The 14,824-nt window shown below is 41.5% G+C and overlaps 1 protein-coding gene across 1 annotated transcript in view; it reads left to right on the forward strand.

The window, feature by feature from the left end:
• The window catches only part of MUSK (muscle associated receptor tyrosine kinase), a 223,407-nt gene that overhangs the window by 39,588 nt on the left and 168,995 nt on the right, over positions 1-14,824 (forward strand). The window contains 1 exon segment of the mRNA XM_030193747.1: positions 3,874-4,025. Within this exon segment, the coding sequence (XP_030049607.1) occupies positions 3,874-4,025 (152 nt within the window).

Below are 14,824 nucleotides of genomic sequence, written 5' to 3' on the forward strand. Positions count from 1 at the left end.
AGGTAAAACCTACATGAATGTCTTTGAGAATTGATGCAAGAACACCAAATGAGTGAAACCTTTCAATGTTCCTAATGTCGGACATGGAGACTTCCTCTCTAAAGACTCTATCAGTCCACTGAACAGTCACTCCAATGTAAGATTTTCCATAGGATGTCGAGCCGCCTGTTGTGGTAGACACATGTTTGTTCACCAAGAATTACAACCAGCTTCAGCTTCATCTCCACTTCATAGTGACCCAACTCTTCACAGTTCTGTTTGGTTGGACAGCAGTAACGAGTTCAATAAACACAGGCAAATTCACTGAACAGCAAAATTTAAGTTGAGATTAACAAGATTTGAATTAGCAAACTCCTGTTCCAGTTTTACCATGGCATTGCCATTTACATCTCGCTTCTGCTTTACTTTTTACTTTTAACTGAAAACATCAGATGTAACTAAGTAAAAGTAGTAAAAATTGGTAAAAGTAAAAGTAAAAAATGCTTCTTGTACTTCTTTACAAGTAAAAGTGACAAAGGGGCTAATTTTAAAAGAGAAAAACATCCACAAATTTGCATAAAACATCCAAATTGGTATTTTTGAAACCAATTTCTAGATGTTTTTCTATGAAGTCTATCAGAAGTGCATTCAAGTCATAAAGGGGTGTGTCAGGGGCATTTTAAGGACGGGATCTGGACGTTCCTAACACTTTTCTGCCATAATGGAACAAAACAAAAACATTCAGGGCTAATACGTTGAATGATTGGTCTAGGACCTGTTTTATTTATTTATTTATCTATTTATTTATGGCATTTATATCCCACACTTTCCCGCCCATGGGCAGGCTCAATGTGGCTTACATTAGTTCAAAAAGGCTAACATCAGTATAGAAAGACACATCAATCTAGTAATAAACAAACAGATACATTAAGGGCGAGGCAGTTGGTGAGGAAAGACAGAGGGAAAGAAGAGAGAAAGGTGATAAAGAATGCAATACGGCCACGTAACAGGTCAGAAAGCACTAAGGCAGTGCGGGGTTGTAGCGTAAGCTTTCCTGAATAAAGCATCTTCAGCTTAGTTTTGATGAGTAAGCCACAAAAAGGTCCCTAAATGACCAGATAACTACTGTAGGAAATTAGGGATGACCCCCTTACTCCCCTTCCACCCCCCCAAAAATGGGATTTAAAATATTACTTACCAGCCTCTGTGACAACCTCGGATGTTGTACTCGGGTCCATTAGAGCAGCATGCAGGTCCCTGGATTAGTCTAGTGGTGGGTGCAGTGCACTGCAGACAAGTGGACCTAGGCCCATACCTCCCCCTACCTGTTAACTTGTCGTGGAAACTGTGAGCCACACTTCTTGTCAGGATAGGACCATCTGGGGTCTACCTGACTCCCTGGTGGTCCTGTGGGGTGTCAGGGCAGGATTGACTCTCCCTCGCTCCTGATCCTAGTGGTAGCTTCTTCAAAACTGGCTACTGCAACCTCTTGTGGCAGCCTCACAAAGCTCACATTACTTGCTCACCTGTCTGAAATTCCAAATCACAACCCTCAGAAATCAGCTGCCCAGAGATGTGCAGGCTTACAAAAACCTGCCACTTACTACATAAGTGGTGACTATATTCAGCACTTAACCGCCAAAGTTAAGTGACCAAATTGGACTGTATACAACTCAGTCTTATCTTTTATCCACTATTCACTTTGGTGGTTAAGTGCTAAGTTTCGCTCCTAACCACATAAGAGATAGCCGAATGCACAAATTCAGATATTCATTGCCGATCTATGTAAAATGGGGCTTGGAAGATGCTAGAACAATTGGAATTGATCACAGGTGAGACACCAGTGAAAGACAAGGATGTAACATAAGAGACATGTAAGTCAAGCCAGCAGGGGGGGGGGGGGGGGAGATGTGAAGATTTCACCCATTCAAGAGTTGGTGTAAATGTTAGTGCATAAATTAGCATATTTCATAATCACTGCATGCATTTCATGACTACGTCCTTTTTCCATCCACACTGCACCCTTGGAATGCCAACAGTAAAAATACTTGTGTTCATGCCAATGCATATACTTTAGCATCTGACCTACTTCATAAAAGCCATTTTACATGCACATATTGCCAGATACATGCTAAATTTATTTTGTAAAATTACGATGCGTATATGTTCTACTTACACATGAAAACCTTCTGTTCCTTTGTGAATGTGTTGATTTATAAAATAGGCTGTTGTGTTGTGTGTCGTGCTGTTCTATACTTATTTTATAAAGGCAAAGCACTCAACAGAACATTTTTATAACATACTAGTGTGTTTTAAACACATGGATCTAAGAGGAGAAGTTATTAAATTCAAAAAACTATGGCATTTTACTGCAGCTTAATTTACCACGGCTTGACCCTTAGTAGTATGGTGAGACTACTGTTAGAGTCATTTACATTGGATTGTAGCAATAGACTGTGTTGAAGGTTTGGAGCACTTGGTTAGCGTAATTGCCAGTGTTCTTCTTTTCAGGTTCAAGAGATTTATGTTGGAGATTTTTCCATAGCTCAAATTACCAGATCTGTATCCATCTACCATTTGGAGGGAGCCAGTGTTCGCTGGGTTTTTTCATGGTGTGCAGTGCTACAGTACTCATTAATTTAAAAGCATCCTTTTGAGACTCCTGATGCAGGCTTAGTGACTGAAACATGGCCTGTGTCGAGTCTTGGATGTTAATAAATATTTATTTTTTGAGCATTGTCTGGTGATTATTTTAGTCTCCTTCACTGTGTTTGTCTTTGAACTGCAGAGATTTGTTCTTCTGTATTTTCGTAGGGTTTGCTGGCACCAATTTGAAGCTGGCACTGGCAAGAGCAGGAGAGACTGGGATCACTTCTTTTCCGGTCCTCTCTAGATCACCGGGGATGGATAGAGGTAGACCCAGAGGCCTACAGGGGGTGAGAGTCTTCTATGGAGGGGGGGGGTCTCTTCTGGGGGGGGGGGGGTCTGGAGGAGGGAGAGCACTGTTAATTTGAAAAAGCTCTGGCCCCTTTAACAGTGACATAGCCATGGTGGGCAGGGGCTTACCCACTTTGGGCTCAGGCCTACCCAGTAGCGGTGCACATCAACAGTGTAGTTGTCAGGGATCATCAAGTTCCACCAGCTGAAGACCTCCTCTGCCGGAAACCCCCAGGCCATATGAATACTGGCAGTTGGCAGCCATGCTCTTTGCTGTTGAAGCTATCACTCCTCGTGCATGTTCAGTTGTCATGCGTGCTGAGCAGTCAAGGTGTGCTGGCAGAGAGGATAAGCGTGGGTTCACCCATTTCACCCCAGGCTCACCCAGAAATTGCTTTCTGGCAAGGCCACTGCCCCTCAGGAAGACAAGTTATGTTATTAGATTTGCATATTAATGAGGTGCTTTACATATATTTGCATGGTTTGCACCTCATTATTATGTAACTCATGGTGACATACTAATGAGTGTTATAGTAAAATAAGGCACATTTAACGTACATTAAGGGGCAAAAATTGTGTTATTTTCTTAACACACGTTAATAACTACCTTCCTCCCCAAATGACCATTTAGTAGCCTATAATTCCTATACAGAATTATCTTATACATTTATATAGTAGTCTCACCCCTGAACGTTGACCTGTTTGGGTTCTCTCCATGAAAGAGTTTCATCATAGACATAATGGAAATATAATAATTATTAGAGACATAATGATTTAGACAGTGATAAAGTTAACAGTATTACATTCCAGAAATTTAAAATGTCAGAGATACTAAACAACTTTTTCAAGAGGTCCTCTGATACTGGAAAGAAAGGGATGGAGTATGGAGATGTATTGTATGTGATACTGCAACTGAATGGTACACCCTTTCATGCTGAGGTATGCTCTTTCCTGCAGGTTGTTTGATACACGGTACAGTATACGGGAAAATGGCCAGCTCCTAACCATCTTGAGCGTTGAGGACAGTGATGATGGTGTGTACTGCTGCACAGCTAAAAATGGAGTTGGCGTCCCTGCAGAAAGCTGCGGGGCTTTACAAGTGAAAATGAGTAAGTGCTGAAATTCTTAAGCTGCACTAGTTGAGATATGTCCCACATCAGATGGCCTCTCATCTAAATCGTGTCACTGGGCACATAACTTTAGACTATTTGAACTTACTTTGGGTATATTTATTTATTTTACTTTGTCATGCTCAGCCGCCAGATCCGCACCACTCTTGCTCAGTCTCTTCCTTTCTTTACCAAGCACGCCCTTCACTCCCGAGTCGACAGTCTGCAATCAGGGTCTCCGGACAACAGGCAAATCACCAGAAGTGCTTTATTATCTCCTGAGTACATTTACTCTGCTTTAAGGCTTCACAGGCCTTTCCCTCTCCTCAGTGTAGCTCCACTTTTAAACACAATTCATTGGAGCCCTGTTTGCAATACAGTTCAGCTTGGGCCTGCTTTCCACACAGTTCACTTTGGCCCTGCTTTCAATATGGTTTTCTCCAGCACTGCTTCTAATCCAGTACTTAGTAGCACTGCTCTTTCCCACAGCTAATGAGCACTGCTCACAATTCAGTTCAGTTAGCAATGTTTTCCTCCTCAATTCAGTTTTAGCACTGCTTTCAAACACAGTTTAGTTTAGCATTGCCTTCAAACACAGTTCATCTTAGAAATGAAATTAAACAGTTCAATTCAATGGCAATATGGTCTAAGTCACTTTCTCACTCTTAGACCTAATGACCCACCTCCCTCATTTGTCAGCACAAAACCACCTGACATCCACCCACAGGGTCAATTCACCAAGGCTTCATTCACTCTCTCCAGTTCAGTTCATAACTCACTTTAAGAGCCCTCCACCAGCACTTCCATTTCCTCCTCATTCTCCCCTCCTTTTTCCTCCTCCAGTTCCATTCTCTCCTCCCCTTACTCCCGGTCTAGGGGCTCCTCCCTTCCCCCCATCTGATTCCATCTCCCAATCACACCCCGGCTCCTCCATCCCTTGCATAGATTCTTCTCCCTTCACCTGATCTGTCTGCTGGTGCTGCACTGCCTTCTGGGGCTTGTAGTTTCTTAGCTCCTGGCTTCTCTGACGTTGCCCTGCCTTCTGGGCTTTGTAGTTCCTTGGTTCTGAATCTCTCTGGTGCTGCACTGCCTTCTGGGGCTTGTAGTTTCTTTGCTCTTCACAACTTATTCATCTAAAGTGTGGTACAATGAAAACACAATAGAATCACAGTACGATTACAATGAAATTACAATAGAAAGTAACAATATACGTTCAACTCTGGTCCCGGAGGATTGTTGGTTTCGACTGAGCTCTCTATGGAAAGGGCTGGGGCCAGGCATTCAAAACCAAGTCCTTTTTGTAGGGCACAGGCTGGGGCCACAGTAGTCTCCAGTAGGCCAGAGAGTATCCCACCCAATTCTCTGTCTCCAGCACTCTCCAAAGAATCAGCCGGTCATAGCAGATAAACATTAATAACAACTCTATACTGTTCAATCACAACAAAGGGAACAAGTAAACAGCTGCAGGATAATTGGTATGATATTTACAGTTCTGTTTAATGAATGTCAAATCCAGATGAAATATTTAAAATGTCCACTCCATCCCAGACCAGATGAATCCATTAGATACAGTTCTGAGTCACACCAAGAGCAGGGCTTCTCCTCATTCAGTCCCTCCCACCTGAGGTGTCCTTTTCTACCAGGCTAACTCGTCACACACACTACTTTCCCAGTTTGGGGATTCAGCTCCTATCTCCTCCTGCACCCTCTGCTCCCTAGCAGAAGAAGTACTCATTTCCCTTACAGATTTCACCTTCAAGGGTCTGGAATGCCCCCTCTGCACTTAGGATCTCAGCACGGGTTGGGCAACCAAAGCTCAGTTAGCGTCAATGCTTTTATTCCCTTTCCACCCTACCCCATCAAGGCTGGGCTTTCTCCAAACTCCACCTCCAACAGGCAGCTCTGCTAAGCTCCCATTTCCACAGGGTGAACCCCAGGAGATTCTCACCTCCATGCACTGCAGCAGAGATATCTCCTCGGAGGTTACATAAGAAGGACACATGGAGGGTAATTGTTAGGCACTCTATAATGAGGGCTTAATTTGTAGAAAAAAAGGAAGTGGAACTGTGGAGTTGGGGACGGAGGAGATGGGCAAAGTGTGTCAGAAACAACAGGAAAAGAGGGGCTTGATTAGGGAGTAGAGTGACTATTCCCTGCTCTGCTCAAGGCTCACCTCCTTCCCTCCTCTTCACTAGAAAGGAGGGCTTGAAAAAAACACCTTGCTGTTCTGATCTGAAAAGAAGTGGCGAGACTGCGTTCCGGGCTGTACCCCCAGAAATTAAGTGCTGTCTACAACACGTCTACTTGGAGCCTGTTCTATAATGAAAAGTAGGAAACTAGAATACCAACATAACATGCCAAGAAGGTGCCAATATTCTAGGTGTGATCACTTATACAAGCCACATAGCTGGTGTAAATGCTCACACGTAGGTTGCTAAAAAATTATGCAGCGTATAGGATTGCCCACATGCAAACTACACACCTTCACATTTAGGTGCCATTTTACCAAATGGTGCGTAGGCAGAATAGGATATTTACACCCATATGTGTGTACATATGGGAATAAATGCCAGTGTTCAGGTTATTTGCATGTGTTCTTGGTTCTTAAATCTTGCTGCCCTCCTTATAGAATTATCTCCTAATAGGATAATTTTAGAACATGGTACTACTACTACTACTACTTACCATTTCTATAGCGCTATGTATGCAGCGCTGTACAATGGACATGAAAAGACAGTCCCTGCTCAACAGAGCTTACAATCTAATTAGGACAGACAAACAGGACAAATAAGGGATAAGGGAATTACTAAGGTGGGAATGAAAAAACATGGGTAGTGAACAAGTGAGTAAGGGTTAGGAGTTCAAAGCAGCATCAAAAGGTGGGCTTGTAGCCTAGATTTGAAGAAGGTAAGAGATGGAGCTTGATGTACTGGCTCAGGAAGGGCACCTAGGTTATTAGGGCAGAAAGAACCTATTTTTTTGCTTATTTTATAGAGACACATAGGTTTCTATGCATCTTTACAAAAATAGTAAAAAGCACTAAAAAATATCCTCATAGTTAAAAACAAAATGATAACAAGTGGAATTGAAAATCTTCAACTGGCGGTAAACAAAAAATCTGCCACTATAATACATTTTTTAATTATCAGCCCATTAGAAGGTTGGTATCAAATTCATCATCAGTCCATTTTATAAATTGTATAAAACTTGCAATGTCCATGTATAATTCATTTATCCACAGTATCAAATATCAACATTCAAAAGGTAATACTTTTTCATTTGTACCTTGAAAAATCCACAAATCCAGAAGATTCCAATTCTGACATGGCATCATTTATTCATTATTTATTAGGATTTATTTACTACTTTTTGAAGAAATTCACCCATGGTTTGCATAAGCCAACCACTTAAACATAGGACTGCTATTTATACAGCCCTATTTGAGCAGTTTATGTATGCGGCGAGGGGCTGAATATCAGCACTTAATTTGAATCCGCCCCTGGAATGCCCATGAGTTAACCGCTTTTGAATTTGGTGCTAACCAGTCATTTTCAGCAGAGATAACCGGTTAAGTGGTGCTGAAAATAACCGAATAGACACGAACAAGCGATTTAACTGGTCGGCGTCTGTTTCCGGCCGGTTAAATCATTTTGAATATCGACTGGGACCTAATTTTATAAAAGGATTTTTATGTACATAAAACAGGTGCAGAGTTGTGAATATACTCTGGCTTTATTTTAGTCTCTCTGTAACATGGTATTAGGGCCTTAGACCTAGTCTTCTGCTGTAGGGACAAAACAGAATACAGAAATGAAAAAAAAAAGGACCCACAAAGCAACATTGGAGCTCTAGTTTAAAATGAATTTTATTGTAAGAAGGAATCCTCAAAACCTAATTGCAAGTCAACAAACTATGGGCTGGAGTTACCAACCTGCATTATTAACCGCACTAGCGATTCCTGGTGCAGCAATGCCGACAAAGTTCATTCACTTTGAATGGGCTTCGTCTGCATTACCATACGGGAAACGCTAGTGCTGTTTGACAAAAGAGACAGTAAATAATGCAAACCTCTCTATGCTCAATGAGGTTTATTTAGTAACTATGGGGGCCTTTTACAAAGGCGCGGTAGTGTTTTTAGTGTGTGCGCTAAATGCTAGAGACGCCCATAGGAATATATAGAGGGGCATAATCAAAAGGGGCACCCAGGTTTTCCTGAGGATGTCCTCACAGGATGTCCCGGTGAAGGGGTGGGGAAACCCGTATTATCGAAACAAGATGGGCGTCCATCTTTTGTTACGATAATATGGTCGGGGACGCCCAAATCTTGACATTTAGGTCGTCCCTAGAGATGGTCGTCCTTAGACTTGGTCGTTTCTGATTTTCGGCGATAATGGAAACTAAGGATGCCCATCTCAGAAACGACCAAATGCAAGAACTTTGGTCGTGGGAGAAGCCAGCATTCGTAGTGCACTGGTCCCCCTGACATGCCAGCACACTAACCGGGCACCCTAAAGGGTACTGCAGTGGACTTCAGAAATTGCTCCCAGGTACATAGCTCCCTTACCTTGTGTGCTGAGCCCCCCCAAACCCACTACCCACAACTGTACACCACTACCACAGCCCTTACGGGTGAAGGGGGGCACCTAGATGTGGGTACAGTGGGTTTCTGGTGGGTTTTGGAGGGCTCACATTTACCACCACAGGTGTAACAGGTAGGGGGGGATGGGCTTGGGTCCGCTTGCCTGAAGTGCACTGCACCCCCTAGAACTGCTCCAGGGCCCTGCATACTGCTGCGATGGACTTGAGTATGACATTTGAGGCTGGCATAGAGGCTGGTACAAAAGTTCTTTTTTGAGGGTGGGAGGGGGTTAGTGACCACTGAGGGAGTAAGGGGAGGTCATCCCTGATTCCCTCCAGTGGTCATCTGGTCAGTTTGGGCACCTTTTTGTGCCTTGGTTGTAAGAAAAACTGGACCAGGTCGAGGACGCCCATGTGTTAAGCACGCCAAAGTCCCGCCTTTGCTACGCCTCCGACACGCCCCCAGGAACTTTGGTCGTCCCCATGACGGAAAGCAGTTGGGGATGCCCAAAATCAGCTTTCGATTATGCTGATTTGGGCGACCCTGTGAGTAGGACGCCCAAATTACAATTTGTGTCGAAAGATGGGCGTCCTTCTCTTTCGAAAATAAGCCTGATAGGCATCTCTAGCGTTTGGCATGTGCTTATTTTTAGCATGTGCTAAAAATGCTAGTGTGCCTTTGTAAAAGGCCCACTATGCACTTAAATGAATGAATGTTAACTAATTAACGCACATTAGTTAATGAAGCCCTATATTTTCCTAAAAAGGCTGTAGTGCATTTTATTCTCCTGAAAAGTTCTCTGCTGACAAGACAAGAAGCTGGATAGCTAGATTTACTGTATGCACAGAATAGTTACAGCACTTAGAAGCAAAGAATCTCATATTCCGGGAAAACAGAATTTGGCACAATATTTGTTCTCTGCTTTTCCTCAGATGTCAGATGATTTTTAAAAATATTTTTTACAAATAAGCATTGGAAATGAGTTAGAATCTAAAAGTTTTTTTAAAATAAAGAAACCAGTTTTAGAATTCACAGAGATTGCCACAAGTAGATTTAATACAATTTAAGTAGTGGGGAGGGCGGGAGGGGAAGAGGGGGGAGTTAGTAGGGGAGGGAAAGAATATGTTAAAAAGTTTTATGACACTGCTTGGTGATATTACTTTGCATGTCAGGTTAAATGTTTGGAATTCTATGATGTGTAACAAATCCAGTGGTATTTGTACAGGTTTATTTGTCATCAATAAAAATGATATACCATAACACAATTTAATCACATTCAGCACAGATAAACATCCCAATGAGGATAACATTCTTTTTGTCATCTATGAAAGAACTAGAGTGAAAACAGTATACTTGAATAGAAACAGATTTTTATTTATTTTGTTGCATTTGTATCCCACATTTTCCCACCTATTTGCGGGCTCAGTGTGGCTTACAATACATTGTAAATGATGGAAATACGATTTGTTACAACTCAGTTATGGATTACATTATGAGAAGTTATGCAGAGACAAAGTCAAAGTATCATTAAGGGAATAGGACCGAGGAAAAGAACAATGGAACAGTGGAAAGAGACAGCGGGGGGAATAGGATTTAAAATTAGATCTTAGGGGGCCAGATGTAAAGTTTGGGTATCTATAGGCACTGAGGGGATTCCTACAGAAAATTATCAAATCCAAAGGTGTGGGAGTACATTTCCCCCAGAAACTGATGTGTGTGCTAGGGGAACAGGAGCCCACTTAGGGGCACTTTTACAAAGGTGCACTGAAAAAAGGCCTGCATGTTTTGGGGGCGTGCAGAATCATTTTTCAACGCACCTGTAAAAAATGCCTTTGATTTATTTTTGCCAAAAATAGACATGTGGCAAAATGAAAATTGCCACACGTCCATTTTGGGCCTGAGACCTTACCGCCAGCCACTGACTTAGCGGTAAGGTTTCTTGAGTTAACCATGCGGTAATTGCCTACGTGCACCAAGTCGGAGTTACCGCCAAATTTTTGTCTTGTGCTAGAAAATAAAATATATTTTCTAGCATGCGTAGCGGACGAGTGTCAAAAATGAAATTACCGCATGGGCCACGCAGTAGCTGGGCGGTAACTCCAAATGGATTTAGTGAAGGGAAATCTTGCCTCACCAATCTACTACATTTCTTTGAAGGGGTGAGCAAACATGTGGATAAAGGTGAGCCAGTTGATATTGTGTATCTGGATTTTCAAAAGGCGTTTGACAAAGTACCTCATGATAGACTCCAGAGGAAATTGGAGAGTCATGGGATAGGAGGTAGTGTTCTATTGTGGATTAAAAACTGGTTAAAAGATAGAAAACAGAGAGTGGGGTTAAATGATCAGTATTCTCAATGGAGAAGGGTAGTTAGTGGGGTTCCCCAAGGGTCTGTGCTGGGACCGCTGCTTTTTAACATATTTATAAATGACCTAGAAATGGGAGTAACTAGTGAGGTAAATAATTTTGCTGATGACACAAAGTTATTCAAAGTCATTAAATCGCGGGAGGATTGTGAAAAATTACAAGAGGATCTTACGAGACTTGGAGACTGTGCATCTAAATGGCAAATGATGTTTAATGTGAGCAAGTGCAAAGTGATGCATGTGGGAAAGATGAACCTGAATTATAGCTACGTCATGCAAGGTTCCACGTTAGGAGTCACGGACCAAGAAAGGGATCTAGGTGTCATCGTTGATGATACATTGAAACCTTCTGCTTAGTGTGCTACGGTTAAGAAAGCAAATAAAATGTTAGGTATTATTAGGAAAGGAATGGAAAACAAAAATGAGGATGTTATAATGCCTTTGTATCGCTCCATGGTGCAACCGCACCTCGAATATTGTGTTCAATTCTGGTCGCCGCATCTCAAAGAAGATATAGTGGAATTAGAAAAGGTGCAGAGAAGGGCGACAAAAATGATAAAGGGGATGGGACGACTTCCCTATGAGGAAAGGCTAAAGTGGCTAGGGCTCTTCAGCTTGGAGAAAAGGCGGCTGAGGAGAGATATGATAGAGGTCTATAAAATAATGAGTGGAGTTGAACGGGTAGATGTGAAGCGTCTGTTTACGCTTTCCAAAAATACTAGGACTAGGGGGCATGCAATGAAGCTACAATGTAGAAAATTTAAAACGAATCGGAGAAAATTTTTCTTCACTCAACGTGTAATTAAATTCTGGAATTTGTTGCCAGAGAATGTGCTAAATGCGGTTAGCTTAGCGGAGTTTAAAAAAGGTTTGGACAGCTTCCTAAAGGAAAAGTCCATAGACCATTATTAAATGGACTTGGGGAAAATCTACTATTTCTGGGATAAGCAGTATAAAATGTTTTGTACTTTTTTGGGATCTTGCCAGGTATTTGTGACCTGGATTGGCCACTGTTGGAAACAGGATGCTGGGCTTGATGGACTTTTGATCTTTCCCAGTATGGCAATACTTATGTACTTATGACGTGTGTTGTGTATGCGTAGGTGCCTGCGCAGCTTAGTAAAAGGGCCCCTCACTGTCTCTAGGTGCTCCTCCATTCAAAACATGCACATAATCATACTCTTCCTTATGCAACCCCATTCAGTCCCCAACTCAGATCTTGGTTTCGTTGTTTCTTCATCATGGGTAGCCAATCTATCTATAAATGAAACTAAATAAATCAACCATTTTTAAAGTTCACAACATCACATTAATATCACTAATTCAAACTACTAAAACTCCACATAAAACATCACTATTATACTTTATATAATCCAATAATGGCAACCCACCGGGAATAGGTATTCTCCAAATCACAGGTAATAGAGGGAAAACAAGCAACAGTAAAACGCAACTTAGGTTAAATATAAAGTATCCTGGGACCCAGGATACTTTATATTTAAGCTAATTTTAAAACTTTATATTTCACTGTGTGATGACATTGTAGAAGCAAATTTGATTTGATATAAGAAGAAAATACATACAATACATTTTCACATCGAGAAGTGCTATGATTAGACCTACGGACTTGGTTAAGATCTTTTGGTCTGTGTCAGTCCATTGAAAGTTTATGAGCACTTCTTTCATCACTTTTAGGAGAGCCCATTTCACAAGATGTAATGGGTTTTGGGACTGTTATGGAAAAAGTGAGACTATAAGTACCCAGCAAACATAGGTGACTAAATTTAACTGTTATTCAAGGAATATTTTTCAAAAGCTCAAATCAAGATTGCTAAATCCCACTGTTAGCTGGTAGACCATTTTGAAAATGTATCCAAGTGCTGATAAATTTACCAAAGCTGTTGGGTCCTGGTAAATTTAGCATCACCTTGAGGATACATGGTAAATATTAGCATGCTGGTGTGTTATTTACATTTAACACTGAGGTGAGGTTGTGTCCTTTGAGTCTGTCCTCAAATCAAAGAACGCTCTGAGCCCAACACAAACCTTCAAACACAAGCAGAAGGCTCCTCTATGAATGCAGACCCTTTTCTGGCCCCCTGATCCTAATCAAAGACCCCTATTTGATACCTGACCCCCTCCCCCTTTTAATCCAAGTGAAAGCTCGGTCCCAGTACACATTCCGTTTTCTAATTCACTGAATACAAACTCCCTCCTACTCCCCAGAAAAAAGGCCCATGTGTTGTTCCTGGCTAGCACCTCCACCTTCTCCCTCTCCTCTAGCATGGCTACTTACTGTCCTGGAGATCCCACTCTCGCCCGTCTTCACCTGCAGGAAAAACTGGAGAGCCCCCCTGCCAGTATGGCTACCACACTACAAATGAAACCATCTAGAGGAGCTTTCCCATGTATCAAGCCTACACTGTTCTTTTCTAACCATTCCTGATTTTTCTTTCCATTTCTTCATCTGTATATCTACTAGGGCTGTACTGAATATCTGTATTCGATTCAATTCAGCCACAAATAGTGCCTTGAATACATTATTTGTATTCGGCTGAATAGTGATTTAAATTGGAATACATATAATCTGGGGCTCTAATCCTACTAAAATAAACACTTGCCGGTTGATAGTCAGCCTGCAGGAGGCAGGCCGGCTAAGTCCTGTGATCGGCGCTAAGCCCGGATATGGAATGCCAGGCCATTTCTGGTGACTGTCTTTGAATATCCATTTTTTGGGGGGATGGTTTAATCTTAACTGGCTATGTCAATACTCAGCACTGGTCAGTTAAGTTTATAGTGGCCAAAGAAAGGACTGCTATTTAGGCGGTTTGCTTTGGCTGCGAAACCTAACCAGTGACGTGCTGAATGTTCACAGCTATCCGGTTATATTGTGCGATATAGCTGGTTAGCTACTATGCACTAACTGTGAATATTCAGAGTAGATAACCGGCTATCTTTTTCTGAATATTAGTGCTTAGCCAGTTAGATACCATTTAACCAGCCTGGCCTGTTTCACTGCTGAATATTGGCTAGTTGATCTCTGATTTCATATTGCTTCTTTTATTATTTCAAAAATATACTTATTGGGAAAACAAACTGAAATATCGTCAACGCTACCAAACCCTATCAGTTTGTATAAAAAATCTACATTTTCCCCACAGTTACCTCAAGAATATCATTCTTAAACAAAACAAGCCTCAAAGCTTTCCAGTGAGGACATTCAGTGTTGAATACCGGTACTATTACTCGGTTCACCTCAACTGCCTATGGAGCATGATCATATCATTGGCTTATATATAAACGAGGGAAAAAAAAGAACCAATGCAAAAAAACCTCCTTTTTTCAAAGGAGAAAAAGCTTTGGTTCCTAAAAAAAAAACCCCTTAAAAAAAAATCTTGAAAAACTGTAACTTTAAGAAAATGTTAAGATTTTAAACAATGGCAGTTCTTTTATTATTTGTTATGTTAAAGCTCAATTTCCATTATTCGTATTCAGTATTCGTATTTGGCTGAATAATATTTTTCATTATTTGTGTTCAGTGAAATAGTAAAATATGCTATTTGGTACAGATTTAATCTTTATTTTTCTCCACTCTTTTTTTTTCTGTCATCCTCTTTCAAAGTTTTCCTGCTCCATCACTCCCACATTCATATATCTCACCCTTTCATTTCCTCATTTCTTACCCATCTCTTTTTTTTTTCCTTCATTCCCTCCTTTCCAACCTCTCCTCCAATCTTACCAATATTGTTCTTTGAGCTCTCTATTTACCTCACCCCCTCTTCTAGTCCCATCTTGAAACCCCTGCTGTTTCATTCCTTCTTTCACAGTTTTTCTCTCATTCCTCCCTCAGCTTT

This window comes from Microcaecilia unicolor, chromosome 2 (assembly GCF_901765095.1).
Source record: "Microcaecilia unicolor chromosome 2, aMicUni1.1, whole genome shotgun sequence".
Taxonomy (NCBI): Eukaryota; Metazoa; Chordata; class Amphibia; order Gymnophiona; family Siphonopidae; genus Microcaecilia; species Microcaecilia unicolor.